The following is a 15,784-nucleotide window of genomic DNA, read 5'->3' on the forward strand; positions in this document are numbered from 1 at the left end:
ATGTGAAGATGAGGGCTCTGATACAGCAAGTGTGTAGGTGGGGCTGTGTTCTCCCCGTAGGTAGTTTCAAAGGGTCAACAAGAGTCACAGTCTATCAGACAAAGATATAGGGTCAAACCTGTGGAGATCATTCCATCTGACCCTATCGTGGCGTAGACTGAGGCCCAGACAAGGGAAGGGACCAGCTTGAAGCTATACAGAGAAAGGTGAGCCAAAACTAGAAACCTGGAATCGGGACCCTGCCCTGCGCAGTTTTTCATCGCCTATCCAAAAAGGACCTAGCCTGTCATCTCTAAACCGATGGCCTTGTTCGGGAAGCTCGGACTACCGGTTTCTTTCGTCGGACCCTTAGGCTTGGATCCTCCACTCACTGGCCTAGTTAGTCCCACCTCCTCAAGACTCAGGACCTGGGGAAGAACCGTCGTCCTTTGCGGTTCGACTGTTTCTGCAAGATCTCCTCTTTCTCGGTGCGCTCTCCCCGTTCTCGTGGGGGCGGTACCTGATACCTCCTCCTTCGAAACCTGAGCCCACACCCCCACGCCCCCGTCGCGGTTCATTCCTCATTAGACCCAAACACCACTTCCTTTGGCAGGGGGCCGTCCTTCCGGTTCGGCTCCTTTCTAATTGGCTGACTGAGACGCTCCTCAGGGACTCCGCCACTCAGAGGACGCCCCAGTGGCCGCTCTACGCTGTCCCCGGGCTGTGTTCTCGCTGTTTCGGCTGCAGGTTCTCTATGGTGCCGCCGACATGTGGCGCCTCCCGGGACTACTGGGCCGAGGTACGGGGCTTCCGAGCCGTGTCCGCAGGCAGCCGAAACTTCGGACCAGAGTTGGGGGCGGACTCAAGGATAGAGCCAAACCGTTAGTGGGAGGGGTGAGAGCTGAGGAAAGAAAGGTCCTGAGGGGGCAGGGCTACAGCTTAGAGGACCGTTTGGAATTGAGTTGTGGGTGGGGGTAATGGGAAAAGGGCGGAGTTTAGCTCCAAGGAGAAGTCGGAAAGGGGAGGAGTCAAATGTCAGGTGGTGGTAGGCGGAGCCAGTGAAAGAGTGGAGTAGGCGGAGCCAGTGCAGAGTGAGGGTTTTAGAGACGAAGCCCTCCGGGTAGTGGGTGGGAGTATGAGTATAAATGCCTGATCAGTTTTGATCAGTGGTTGTCAACCCTAGCAGCACATCACATCACCTGGGGAGCTTTTTCAAAATGTAAATGTGCAACACTGAGCGATCCTGGTTTATTGGTTCTGGAATGGTACCCTTGAATCTGTTACTTGGCAAGAGATCTCCAGGGGTTTTCCACAGTCTTGCTTCAGGACCACTGCAGAGGCAATGACTAGTGATTCCTGCCTTCCTGGGACTGGGACATGGAGGGAGATTGTTGGGGTTACCATTGCCTCAGTGCTGTCCCTTGTCAAGGCAACTAATCCTTGTTTCTGCACAGCTCTTCACTGTCTGCCTGGACCTGCCCTCCCCAGGGTGACTTGCAGATCTACCAGTCCAGATGTGCTTCAGGGTACCTCCTCCACCATGCTCGTCCCTGTGCCTAGCCTTGACAGGTGAGACACTGCCATACCATCTCCCATCTCCTCCCCTGGCCTCTCTCTGCCCTATAGGCAGAACTTAAGAGCCTCTGTTACATTTGTCTAGGTCAGGCCCCCATGGCCCTGGCCCAGGCCCAGGTACAAGGGGAGGACCAAGGTCCCATGGATGGAAGGATGCCTTTCAATGGATGTCTGCCCGTGTCTCCCCAAATACCCTGTGGGATGCCATATCATGGGTAAGGTATCTGCAGTCCTGTCCTTGACCTTCAGTGTGGATGTGAATGATCCTACATGGAAGTGTGGCCTAGAAACAAGAGCTAGGGCATCAGTGGGACCAAAACTCAAAATTTGAGTACCCCATGACAAAATCAGGGAAATCTGATACTGCTGCTCTCTTCCCCTCCCCCGTAAATTAACTTTCTTTTCATTTAATAAACATGTGTTTAACAACTTTGAACCAGGCATTTTTAGGTACTAGGGACATAGCAGAGAATAAGGTAGATATGATACCTGACTTCTTGGCACTTATAATAAATAATAATAACTCACATTTCTTAATATAAATTATTATTTATGAAGTATCTTATTTAATCCTTAAATAAATCTTGCAAAGGAAATATAATCCTCATTTTATAGTTGAGAAAACTGAGGGTCTGGAAAGTTAGGTGACATGCTTACAGTCACACAATTATTAAGTGAAGAAGCCAGGTTTTACTGTGGAGCCATGCTGTTAGCTGCCATGGTGTATAGCTTGTTTGCTGCACCTAGTATGGTTTGTAAAAATACCTAGTACAGAGCCTGGCCCATGGTAGTTACTCAGTAAATATTTGTTGACTCTGAATCTGTAAGACCAGAGGCTCAGTAGCAAACGCTGAAGTCTGTCAAGGCAGAATCTGTGCCTTCTAGGTTCTGTTCATGAGGTAGTCTGAATAGAGTTGACACATCACTGTCATGTCAGTACAGTCTGTGCCTGCACGTTCATGACATGTACTTTGGGCAAGGGACTTGCCCCCTCTGAGCCTCAGGTTTCTCATCTGTAAATTGTTGTCACAGCATAGCTGGGCCCACTCTAAATGACAGAGGCCTCTCTCTGGGGAGCTCTGGGCTAGGAGCAATTCACATAACATAGCGTGGAGAGGGGAACATTTCCACATTTTGCTAAAGAAGATCTGAGTCCCACAGTGAGTTCTGTTTTGAACTGGATCTGGATCCCAGGGGTCCCAGTGTCATTCCTCTGCTCTGTCACTACCACCTATGTGCAAGACCTGTGACTATGCCGTCCCCAATGCTGGGGTTGCTCAGCTTTGCTCCTCACAAGGCGGGCACCTTCTCTTCCTTCTGGACTCAGCTCACACATTGCCCCACAGAGAATCTTTCCCTGATTCCCTATCATGTCAGCCCTCCCTCTTATGTTCTGTGTAAACCCCTGTTTTATTTCCTTTGTGGCATTTAACATAATTTAAAATTACTGTATTTTTGTCTATGCATTTGGCTTTTGTCTGTCTCCCTCAATGCAAGATATAAACTCCATGAAGGCAGAAACTCTATCTTGTTTTCCATTGTCAACAACAAATAAGGGCAAACCAAGCAGTCACGTGGATAAGAGTTAGCTAAGGTCTTCCACAAACCTGTAGAGAAGACACCCCTTCAGCATTAGCAGTGCTACACTGGTAAATGTGTACATGATGGGTTGACTTGCAGGGGGTGGGGGGGAAGGTGGGGTTGTGCCAGACTGGAGTAAGAGAGTGAGCCTGGTGGGGAAGCTTCACCTGTTGTATTTGTGACCAAGCCGCAGCTTACCACATTATCTTTTGCTTGCTTTAGCCTTTGTTTATTCAATCACTTGCTCAGGCTTTCATTCAACATGTATTTATTAGGCCCCCACTAACGAATATTACCCTCTGCTAAGCACTGGGGTACATTGGTGAGCAAAACAAACATGGTTCCTGCTCTTGTGGTGCTTAGGGTGACAAGAGAGACAGACCTTAGATGAATGATGATATTTAAGTTTCAGTGTGGTGAGGGTTCCAGGAAGTTCAGGTACTTTGAGAGTATATAGTGGGGAAGCTGCCCCAGCCAGGACTGAGGAAAGGCTTCCTGGGCCAGTGAGGTTTGAGCTGAGAGCTGAAGGCTGAGTTTGAAAGGGTTGCCTGGTAAGAGGCCCATGTCGCTGATGTGCTGTCTTTCCCAGGGCACTCTGGCTGTGCTGGCCCTGCAGCTGGCGAGGCAGCTACACTTCCAGGCATCCCTGCCAGGAGCACCTTGGCAAGCGGAGTACTGCTCTTGGTGCAGTTCCCTGCACCGTTTCCTGTCATCTCCCTCATGGCATCCGCACTCCTGTGAGTTCTCAGTCTTGGGGGCAGGAGGGCTGGATTGGGAGTTTCTGTGGGCCAGGAAGCATCTCTGGACACACCTCAGGAAAAGAACCATCAGCAGCTCCTTGCCTTTCCTAACTGAAGTCAGAGGAAAGAGAATATGGGGAAATTCTATCCACCCAGTGCCTGGGCCACACCCGCCCCCCATGCCTTTCCACATCCTCCTGTCATCTCCCAGGGAGGCAGCCCCACAGGGATGGAGTCCACTTTAGATCCAAAGTGTGGCTTCTTGCCAGCTCCTCAGCCAGTTAGCTCGTTCTCTGGCCACTCATTAATAAATGAATCTTAACTGAGTACTTACTATGTACCTTGGTGCAGAGGCAGTGTGCCCTGGTGGTTAAGGCTCTGGGATCAGATTGCCTGAGTTCAAGCCCCAGAGCTGTTGCATACTAGTTTGGTATCTCTAGGCAAGTCACTTAACTTCCCTGTGCCTCAGTTTCCTCATCTGTAGTAATAATAGGACTCACCTCATAGGGTAGTTGGGAGGACTACATGAGTTAACACATGGTGAGGACTTAGGACAGTGACCAGCACATAGTAAGTGCTCAGTAAATATTAGTTCTTCTTTTTATGATTATGATCATTATCAGTGTTACCACATAAGTGTTAGGTGTTGGTGCTGTTACAGTGAATAAGGTATGTTGTTGCAGTGGAAGAATTCACGCTACGGAGCAATAGGGTGCACTTGTGCTCAGGACAGGAGATTAGCCAAAGGCCAGCTCTAGGCTTGTGGAGAGAAGCCAGCAAAGGAAATGGAGCAGGAAGAGTGCAAAAGAGATATTATGGAAGTTTCAGAATTCCTCCTGTAGTCTCCATAGCCTCAGGGACATCTGTCAAACCAGAGCTAGCTGAACTCACCCTTTTTATCTGACCATTCTTGCTGGCTCTTTTTAGCACTGCATTGCCATGTTCTCCCCAGCCTTGAGGGCCCAGCTACCAGGAACACTGGCCCCAGGGAACCCAGCCTGGGTCAGGAAGGGCCCTCAGCTCAGCCCAAGAGCCTTTCCTCACATAGCTCCTTGAGAGCAACTGGTCTTCAGGAGCCCTCTGAGGAAGGTAAGTCATCATCTAGAATCAGGTGAAAGTTGGGTGGGGTGGGGGAGGGCGAGAAAGAATTAGGCAGATAGACATTTGTAACTATGACTTCCAAGGCAAGGAAATTGTCATTCCTGTGAGGCCCCATGATTTCTGGGGCCATTCAGGGTTACACTGGTTCCTAGGGTTGGATGGAGGGGCTGGGTGGACTGAGACAGTAGGAGACCAGGAGATGTAACACCTTTCTCTTTTGCCCTGGCTGGGTATTGGCCATTTCTCCTTGCAGATCCCAGGGACAGTGGCTTTGAATTCCGAACAAGGCCATTCCAGCCTCAGACTACTGAGGAAAAACAGGTATTGTTCAGATTTGACCATTTGGATGGTCATAAAATTCCCCTAAGCAGGTGGCGATCCCTATGAACCATCCCTTGATAAGTCTTCATATTTCTTCCCCAGGAACAAGATAAATCAAAAACTCTTTCCCTCGAGGAGGCGGTGACTTCCATTCAGCAGCTGTTCCAGCTCAGTGTTTCCATTGCTTTCAACTTCCTGGGTAACCGGGTGGGCACTGCCTCAGGACGAGTGGATGGGAAAATGGGAAGGATAGGAGATGGGTCAAATAGAGTCAGGGTCAGGAGTGGTTTAAACAAGAGAGAGTGTATTTTATCCCACATAGGTAGACCAACTCTGACATGGTGGCTCAGTGGTTTCAGGGATCCATTCTCTTCCAAACTTGTTCCACTATTCTTAAAACTGGTTCCTATCTCAAGTTCCAGATTGGTTATTCCAGCTCCTATTCTCATACCTACATTCCAACCAGCTGGAAGGGAGAAGATGAGGAAACCAAAGGACCACTCCTTCCATTTAAGGATATGGCCTAGTAGTTACACAAATCAGGTTCACAATGTAGGCATATGGCTACACGCAGTTGCAGAGGAGACTTGGAAATGTAATCTTTCAGTGAATGACCATATGCTTACCTGAAAATTCTATTACTATGTAAGAAGGGGAAAATAGATCTTGGAGGACAACTACATTCTCTGCCATACTCACCTGCTCCTGAGGTTTGGAGCAGGCCATCAGGTACACGAATGGGAGCCTCTTACCCACATCTGGAGACTCCAGATTCCCCTTCCCCCATTTTTCCCAGGCTCTGTAGTACTTGCTTTAAGTTTCACGCCTTCTAATGGAAGGCCCAGAATCCCAGCAGCATCTGTTGGGGTCCAGAGGGCAGGTGGGTGAGAAGCTGGGATTCACTCAATGAAAACTTATCAAGAATTTACATTTTGCTAGGCTTTGTTTTAGGTGCTGGGTATACAGTGATTCACAGGACAAAGTCCTGCCTCTCATGGATCTGACATGTGAGTTGAAGGAAAGAAAAACAAATTGACAAACAAAGAGAATTTCAGATGGTAGTAAATGTTATGGAGAAAATCAAACAGAATAACGTTAGTTGCTGGGCAAGGAGCAACTACTGATTTGGATGGCCTTCGCAGAAGAGAAGATCCTTGTGTTAAGATATGACTGACAGGAGCAAGTTTTGTGACCATCTGGAGAAAGAGCTTTCCCAGGAGAGGAAACAGCAAGCACAAAGGTCCTGAGGCAGGATTGACATTTTTTTAAAATTAATTTTTGCATTTTTTAAAAAATACCCAAAAACACCAAACACAAACATTCTTTTAATCATTCCGTTCTACATATATAATCAGTAAGTCACAATATCATCACATAGTTGCATATTCATCATCATGATCATTTCTTGGAATATTTGCATCTATTCAGAAGAAGAAATAAAAAAAAAAACAGAAAAAAATTCATACATACCATACCCCCACCCCTCCCCCTCACCGATCACCAGCATTTCAACCTAAATTTATTTTAACATTTGTTCCCCCTATTATTCATCTTTATTCCATATGTTTTACTCATCTGTTGATAAGGTAGATAAAAGGAGTATCAGACACAAGGTTTTCACAATCACACAGTCACATTGTGAAAGCTATATCATACAGTCATCTTCAAGAAACATGGCTACTGGAACACAGCTCTACATTTTCAGGCAGTTCCCTCCAGCCTCTCCACTACATCTGGACTTTCAAGGTGATGTCTGTTTAATGCGTAAGAATAACCTCCAGGATAACCTCTCGACTCTGGAATCTCTCAGCCATTGACACTTTATTTTGTCTCATTTCACTCTTTCTCCTTTTGGTTGAGAAGGTTTTCTCCATCTCCTGATGCTGAGTCTCTGCTCATTCTAGGGGTTTTCTCAACAGGATTAAATTTTGCTTGTTAAAGGAATATAAGAAAGGTAAGGGTAGTTGGAGCTTAGAGATCACAGGGTGAATGGAAGAAATGAAACTATTAAAGAAGCAGGCAAGAGCCATATCAGGTGAGGCCTATGATCCGAGATAAAGAAAATATGAATTTTCTTGGAGATGGGAAGCCATTAGACGGTTTTAAGCTGGAGCAGGGAAGAGGGCAGTCAATGATCTGATTTACTTTTTCAAAGACCTGTGGGGCTGCTATGTAGACGTATTGTAAGAATGCCAGAGGAACATTGGAGATGTATATGAAAGTTCTTTGGGTGAAGAGGTACTGCCTGGGGTGTCTTCTGCCTCCACTGTCAGGCCTTCACAACCTATTTCTGCTCAAGAACTTTCAGACCACACTCAGGCTTTAAAGACGTTCTTGGCGCTAACTTACCATATCAAGCCTTTCAATATGAACTAAACTGAGCCAGCTGAGAATGAGTGGAGGGACAGATGTGTTAGCTCAGAGGCCCTGGGTGGGGAGAGGAAAGAATGACACAGCAGAGGGGCCTTCTGGGCTTACCGACCTAGGGCCTTACAAAGGTCCATGGAGGAGATGGGTGAAGAAGCTCATGTGGGTCCCACACTTTTGCCTTCATTGTGACCCAGGGGGGAGGGGGAGGGCTTTCCTGTGAATACTGGGGATTAGAAGTTTCAGAGTATACAGTGTGAAAAGCGGAAGCAGCAAGAGCCTTTTGGAGAAGTTGAGGGCAGCTTCTGATCACCCAAGCCATGTGAAAGAAGCTATCCTGCTAGTACCATGCTAGTGTGGCATGAAAGGGCAGAAGCAGCAGGAGGCTGTTCAGTGAAGCTAAGGGTGGCTCTTATCATCCAAACATTGTAGAGGTGCAGGCCTTGCTAGTTGGGCTTATGCTGGGGCGTTCACTCAAAAGGGGGAACTTATGACTAGGCCAGGCAAAGCACCAAGTATTTCTTTTATGCCATTACAAGGAGAAGCAGGGAGACTGGGTAGGAGCTGTTACTAAGCAAAATGCAATGATGACTTGATTTAGGGTAGAGACAGAGGAAACTGAGAAGAGTAGGTGGATCACATGTTGATGGAGCCATGTGGGGCATGGGGATGCAGTGAGATCTTTGCCTTCTGGAGTCTTCTCCCCAAGGACAGCAGGCCCTTTGAGCACAGCGAGTTTTCAGCCAGCCGGGAGGTGACTTTAATTCACTGCTGGCTATATTGAACCTGGCTTCCACCTCATTAGCTTTTTTGATTTTGATGGGCATGCAGTCTCTTCTGAGAATTTTCTTGCCCATTCCTTCATTCATATATTCATTTATTCAGCAAGTGCTAGGCGCTGTGGCAAAATACAAAAGGAGCATAAGCTATAATCATATTTTGCATTTGTATAGTGCTTTCACTCTGCAATGTTATTTCTTCCACATTCTTTTTTCTGCTTCTCCCTCCAGGATTTTATAGTCTAATTGAGGAGACAAGGCTTGTACCCTTGAAACAGTTTAGTTCATAGGAAAAGGCTTGATATAGTAAATTAGTGCCAAGAACATCTTTAAATCCTGAGTGTGGTCTGAAGGTTCTTGAGCAGAAATAGGTTGTGAAGGCCTGACAGTGGAAGCAGAAGAAGATATCGCAGGCAGCAAAAACCACTTGAACAGAATTGGCCGTCCCCTGCTTCTTTCCTGTTTTCCTTTTTGTTTGGGTAGTGTAAAAGAGTATAGGCTTTGGAGTAGAATATACCTGAGTTTAGGTTTCAGCTGTCTTATATCACCTCTCATTTTCTCTGTAAAAGTGACTAACAGTATCACCTGTATCACGGTATGTTGGTGGCGAACAGTCAAAACCCACTCTGGCCAACTTAAACAAAAAAGGAATCTGTTGACCTGCTACACTTCAGGACAGGAGTCAGGGAAGCTCCAGAGACTCGGGGGCAGCACAGTGCCTTCAGGGTACTGCTGTCAGAATAAACTTGCACAAATCATGTTATATCCTTGTTCCTGCCAGATTCAGATTCAGATTCCTGGGAGAGAGTCTCATTGGTTGGGAAAGTATAGGAACACTGACTGACAGCAGTGGGGGGAGAGGTCGTCATTCTCAAAAGGCATCCAGGATGCTGTTACCAAAAGGAGGAATGGATTCTAGGAGCAGAACCCGCTGAGGTTGATGGTACACCAGTGAAATGTTTGGGGCGTGGAAATACATGCAAAGTATCTAGTATCAGATGAGCCTGTGGGCATCTGGCAGAGGGTATGGGAAAGTTCAGAGGGAAGCTGTGTTTGTGCCCTGTACTTTCTTCCAGGGACAGAGAATATGAAGAGTGGTAACTACACAGCAGCCTTTTCTTACTTCCAGAAAGCCGCAGACCGTGGCTACAGCAAAGCACAGTACAATGTGGGCTTGTGTCACGAGCATGGCAGAGGCACCCCCAGAGACCTCAGCAAGGTAGTGCCCCTCCACCCCTGCTCCAGGGCATCCCCTTTGTTTCCCAGAGTGGGCTCCAGAAGCAAACAGTGGATGAGGCTTGGGGAAGATCCAGATTCTCTCTCCCACTTGGTTTCACCTCAGCAGCCAGGGAAAAAGAAGAAGGAGCTATTAACTTCTAGGTATTTAGGCTTAAAACTCAGGGAGGGCAAGGGACCTTGTCTTCCTTATTTGTATCTGTATCCTCAGTGCCAAGAACAGCACCTTGATGAATAGATTAATTAATATCTTTAAAAAAATAGAATAAATACACAAGGATTTTTATGTATAAGAATGTATTTCTTAGGATTCTATTTAATGCCAAAAAGAAAAGGGAGGCAACTTAAAATTCCTTCAATAGAAAATTGTTTACATCTATATGGTCCTTAAAAATGATGTGCTAGATCTACATTTATTGGCAGGGAAAGATATTTTTGGTGTATGGTTAAGTGGAAAAAAAAAAGTATAGTGTGATCTAATCCTTCATATACACATACATATTTTTATTTGTGTGTATGTTCGTGTGTGTGTGTATATACAGATAAATGTGGGAAGAAATTTGCAAAACTAAAATGTTAACAGGGTGATCTTTAGGAGCAGGATTTCTTGGTTTTTAATACTTCTATTTTAGGCTTATCTGTTTTGTTTTAATTTTTGCCTTATCTGTATTTTCTGACTTATCTATAATTATGTGCTTCTTGATTAAAATATTTTAAAAATATTCACTCAAAGCAAAAGGCAGCTAATAAAGTTAGTAGTTGACTGGGTGTTTCGCCTTTGCCCCAGGCAGCCCTTTATTACCAGTTGGCTGCCAGCCAGGGCCACAGCCTGGCTCAGTACCGCTATGCCAGGTGTCTCCTGCAAGCCGCGGCCTCCCTGTGGGACCCCGAGCGGCAGAGGGCAGTGTCCATGCTGAAGCAGGCTGCAGACTCAGGCTTGAAAGAGGTAGGTGCCATTGGTGGGGTCTGTCCCAGGTGACTGAGGCATCTTGGGCCTGGCAGTGACCAAGATACTCTTTTTCCTTCTTCCCTGACCACAGGCTCAAGCTTTCCTTGGGGTACTTTTCACCAAAGAGCCATACCTGGATGAGCAGAGTGCTGTGAAATATCTTTGGCTTGCGGCTAACAATGGGGTATGAAGTCTCTGGTATCCAGACATGTTAGGGATTGTGTCTGATAAGAGCAGGGGTTTTGAAACTAGTGTTAGTTATCCTGTGCATTCGAGACCTTTTGATAGCAAACCTTAGCCCTTGCTTGCATGGGCCAGTGGTGTGCTGGAGCTTGCTTACTTCAGCCTGGGAGAGCTGTTGGGGTCTTAAAATCAGCCATTGTTTGCGTATTTGCACCACAGAAATTGGTAGATGCTGCAAAGCAGGGCTTTTTTCCCTGTGAGAGCCAGTTGTTAAAATCTGACAGCACGCTATTGGGCTAGTCACTTCTTGATCTAAACTGTTTCCTCATCTCTAAAATCAGGATAATCATGCTTTCCTTACCTGCCTACTGCTACACAAGGTTGTTGTGAGGATCAAAATCTAACGTAATAGATGTGAAAGCCCTTTGTAAACTGTATCAGTACAAGGTACATCATCACAAGTGATGTAGTCTAGGGGAGTCAGAACAGACACGAGCCGAAGGCACTGAGCACTTCTGGGGAGGAAACGTCTGATGGTCTGTGAACTAGGAGCATTGGCATTCAGGTGGCATGTCCCAAAGATTGTTGTTCCACAGAGCCTTAGTTCCATGGGATGTTTAGAAGTAAGATGAGAAAAACAATGGTCAGTTGGGTTTGGGAAAAACTGGATTAAACAGAGTTAAGCAACTTTCTTTGATGCAGGAAGTCTCTCAGCTTTATATCACTGTGAATCGTTGAGAAGGGGAATCTGTGGTTTGTTTTATTACACAAGTGTGTTTGACCAGCATATTTTATTAGTTGCATCTCAAAGGACCAGGAGTATGGGGTTAAAGTGATGTGTATGAACTATAATTTTCCTGCTTAGGGGGCTGTTGCTTCTCTTTGTTTTCTGGCCAACGCATGGATTGCTTCCTTATACTTGGTCGTCAGAATATTTTTCCCTTTATACTCTAATGGTGCTGAAAATGTCTGTAGTAATCAGAATGGGGCTCATGTCACAAATCCAGTACCCATTGCGGTACCTGCTTTTCCTCTGAAAGAGCCCCACAGAGCCTTCCTCAGGTATGTGGGTCTGCACGCCCAGGTGCGAGGTGAGCCCAGGGCCCAATGGACGGTAGTTGGATGGTGTGTTGGGAGAAGTGCATGATGGGATGCCTGCCACCCTTTATGTGACACTGTGTGGGGTTACAGCCGTGAGTCCACCATGGTATTGCATGACTTTGGCCTGCATTTCACCAAAGTGAGGGCAGAACATGGAGGCAACTCCAAAGGATTTTCTGTGGAAGGTAGAAAAGAAATGAAACTGTGGTTGGGAGTCAACAGAGATATTGGTTTGATTTTTCTAAGGCAGGAGATTGAGTATAATGAAAATATTCCAGTAGAGAGGGAGAGAATGATGATGTGGAAAATTAAAGGGGTTAATAATGGCAGCAGCTGAAATTTATTGAACACTCAGAATGTGCCAGGCACTGATCTAAGTGCTTTTCATTTATTAAGACATTTAATCCCCATAACAGCCTAATAAGGTAGATGCTATTATTATACCCACTTTACAGATGAGGAAACTAAGGTCCAGAGATGGAGAGTAACAGGCCTGAGATTACACACCTGGTAAATGGGGAAGTCAAGATTGGAACCCAGGCAGAATGGCTGTACAAGAGTGGGCACCTAACTCCTTCCTGGTACTGCCTCCCATGGAAGTATGTTCTCAGTGTGAGGCAGGAGGACGCAAAGCTTTGGGCAGGGGGATTAGCCTTTGTAAGGAAGAAGAAACACTTTCTGTGTAATTTACTTTCAGCCCCTGTGCAGAGGTTCAGGGAAGCCTACTCTTCCCTTTAGAAAGTTTACTCTTCTCCTTTGCCTCCTTGCTCTTTCAGGATAATGTGGGAGCCTGAGTCTCTGCTGTCTGTCCCATAGTTGGGCTGGGTAATTCCTGCAGCCTTCACTTCTGCACTGGCCTCGGCACACTGCTCTAGCTGGAACCTTCTTGTGTAGATAGATCCCTGTCTCCTTTGTGTTGGACAAGCTCTGGGTTTCTGACTTTTCATAATTGAGATCCCTTGGGACAAAGCTGGTTCTTGACCCTGCATGGATGAAGCCCCAGCTTGTCTGACTGCTACCCCTTCCTCCTGCCTAGCATTTCAGTTCAATCCTGCATGTGCATATCTGTGTGTCTGTCCATTTTTTTCCTTAGGATTCACAGAGCAGGTACCACTTGGGAATTTGCTATGAGAAAGGCCTTGGTGTGCAGAGAAATCTGGGAGAGGCTGTGAGATGTTACCAGCAGTCAGCAGCTCTGGGGAATGAGCTTGCAAAGAAGAGGCTAAAGATCCTCTTCAAAAATACTTCAGGTACAGATGCAAGTCAGAGCCAACAGGGCCCCTCCCTCCGCCCCCCTGAGCTCTTTACCCTGTGATAGAGAAGGTGATGGCATTAGTCCCTGGTTTCCTTGTCATTTTCTACCCCAGTGGTGGTTAAGAACATGACTTTGGGAGTCAGAAGCACCTGAGTTTTTTATTTTCACACCTGAGTTTTAACCCCAACTCTTACTGAACTTGGACTCCATGTCTTTGGATCTCTGTCTTCACCTCTAGAAACGAGAGTAACAGTAATTCCTAAACTCACTGGGTTGTTGAAAGGATTAAATAAGATACCTGTAAAAGGCTTAGCACTGCCTGGCCCCTAGTAGGTATTGAAGACATGGTAGCTGCTCTTATAATTTTTTAGGTGAGACAGTATCCTAAGGTGGCCTCAGTGCTCTGAATTGCTTTCTGGGGCTTTGAGAGCCCAGCTGAGTCATGAGTCATTAGGTTTGGGCTGGACCTACAACGTCACGGGGAACCAAGTCCTTTATGAAGTCTTTGCTCCAAGATGGGAATCCAAGAATACCACTTGAGTAAGAGTTGCTTTCACCTGTTCTTGCAGCTCTGGGGACCAGCGACCTGGCAGTTACAGGATTGAAGTCCTTCTCCAGTCCCTCCCTTCACAATCTTAATACCCTGCTGGCAGGAGCCTCACACCTCTCACACTCCTTGAGCACAGGGAACCTTGGGTACCTCTGCAGAAGTGGACATCTCAGACCCAGCTCTGGAGCCCCCAGCAGAGCTGGCCCCCAGCACTCATTCTCCTTGGAGAGGAGTCTCGTAAGACTGGGATTTGGCTAAGGTGAGATAAAACATAGACAGTGGTACCTCTAAGGGACCAGGAGACTGGGGGGTTAGATGACATAAAAAATAGGGTGTCAGTATCCCTGTCCAGGGCGGAAATCCCAATGGGAGCTCAGAATCCCAGGCAGTTTCAAGTGCATGGCTAATAAGTAACTTTGACCTTTTCCCCAATTGGTGGCCTCACAGATGAGCAATGGATACACATGCAGTTATTTCTGTTGTGTGCATAAAAAGGACTATTCAGTGATCCATGAAAAACCCTACTGAAGGGTACAGAGACCATGGTCCTTTCCTTAGCCTTTGTCTTTGAGCACATCGCTTACTTTCCCCTTCCCCTGCCTCAGTTTCCTCAGAGTTAGACTACATCATTGTCAAAGTCTGATTTGTGTGCCATTAGTGGTTCATAAGAGGATTTTAGGTAGTATACAAATTAATAATTTTATGTTAGCGCTTATATATTTATAAATAATATAAAAGTATGATTAGTCTGCTGAGCTGTAGTTGCACATATTTGTGTAAGAAGAAGCTAACTTAAAAAAAAAAGTGAATCAATTTAAAGAAATGCATTGGGTAATAGGGAGACAGCGGTCATGAGGATGAATGGCTAAAATGCGGGAAACCCTAAATCAGGTATCCCTGAGCCAAGCACCGACATTCACATTTGTTCATCCCCAAAGGCTTTGTGCTCGTTTCATTTCACCTTTGATTTGGCAGGAAGGAGTGTCTTGCCCAAATGCTTAGATGTGTCTGCTTGGCTTTGTCGGACCTTCTCACTTCAGTCCCAAAGATGAAGTGTATGGTTTTTCAAAGAGATATTTCAACTTGGATCCCAAAGAAGAGGCCGTTTATCCACCCACCTCCCCAAAGAGCCTTAAGCACCTGACCCAGTGCAGTGAGGAAGAGGAAAGTGTGTGGAGACCCAGGCTCTGCTCCTGGCTCGGCCACTCGCCTGGCCATGTCACCTTGAAGCACTGACCTGCACTGTTTCCTCGGTTGTACCGAAGAGCAGTGGCATCTGCTGCCCTACCTTACACTGAGGCCATCTCAGCATGCCACTGCGGAAAGGACCTTGGCACTCACCTGGGTCCCAGGGCTTGGTGAGCCGCCAGGCCAGGCTGAGGACTTGGGCCTCCTGTGATTTTATGTGGATGCTCTAGGTCAACTATTATCACCCTACCAATGTGAGTGTAAACTGACCACCTGGGTGGGTGTAAATTGACCACCTGGAGTCTTGGAGGAGGACACTGTAGATTTTGAGGTCCTCGTTTGAGAAGGGTATGCCAGAACTGCAAGGGCATTTAATAAACGGATATTGGATTATTTCATCTCTCTTGCCCTTGAGTGTGTTGGGAGAGCCAGGGAGATGGGCAGGAGAAGCTGAAAGCTGAGGCTCCAGCCTCATCTCTAAAACTCTCCATTAACCAATTTAAAGGGTCTTAAAAGCTTCTCAGAGAGAGACTCAGAAAAAAATGATTTCTGAGTCAACGCTAATGACTCCAATTACTGAATTTGTGAATAGCTGTTCCCTGGTTTCTGGATGTTAGCCCAAGTTCAATAGCATGGATGGGGCTTAGGGTCGGGGGTGGGAGCGCTGAAGGCCAAACCCGCTGGTGCCTGTTCAAATGGAAGGGACCACCCAGCTTGGCCACTTCAAAGGTGGGAGGACTTGAGGGGGGAAAAATTCTCCACATTTCCCTCTCTACTGTCCACCCTACTGTTCTCTACCTCTACTGCCACACTTTCTGAGTGTTGTCCCCTCACCGTGATAGCCCTAAGCTTTCTCCAGATTCAGTATCTGCCCTGTCT

The 15,784-nt window shown here is 46.6% G+C and overlaps 1 protein-coding gene across 1 annotated transcript; it reads left to right on the forward strand.

Moving 5' to 3' along the window:
- Positions 1 to 646: 646 nt before the first annotated feature.
- DELE1 (DAP3 binding cell death enhancer 1) lies at positions 647 to 15,303 on the forward strand. The gene is made up of 13 exons (XM_077137266.1): positions 647 to 778; positions 1,434 to 1,548; positions 1,640 to 1,769; positions 3,725 to 3,872; positions 4,803 to 4,964; positions 5,230 to 5,297; positions 5,400 to 5,496; positions 9,520 to 9,662; positions 10,467 to 10,625; positions 10,720 to 10,812; positions 13,006 to 13,162; positions 13,737 to 13,976; positions 14,693 to 15,303. The coding sequence occupies exons 1-12, from the start codon at positions 748 to 750 to the stop codon at positions 13,973 to 13,975; spliced, it is 1,542 nt and encodes a 513-aa protein (XP_076993381.1). The 5' UTR covers positions 647 to 747; the 3' UTR covers position 13,976; positions 14,693 to 15,303.
- The last annotated feature ends 481 nt before the right edge of the window (positions 15,304 to 15,784 follow it).

This window comes from Tamandua tetradactyla, chromosome 20 (assembly GCF_023851605.1).
Source record: "Tamandua tetradactyla isolate mTamTet1 chromosome 20, mTamTet1.pri, whole genome shotgun sequence".
NCBI classification, from domain to species: Eukaryota; Metazoa; Chordata; class Mammalia; order Pilosa; family Myrmecophagidae; genus Tamandua; species Tamandua tetradactyla.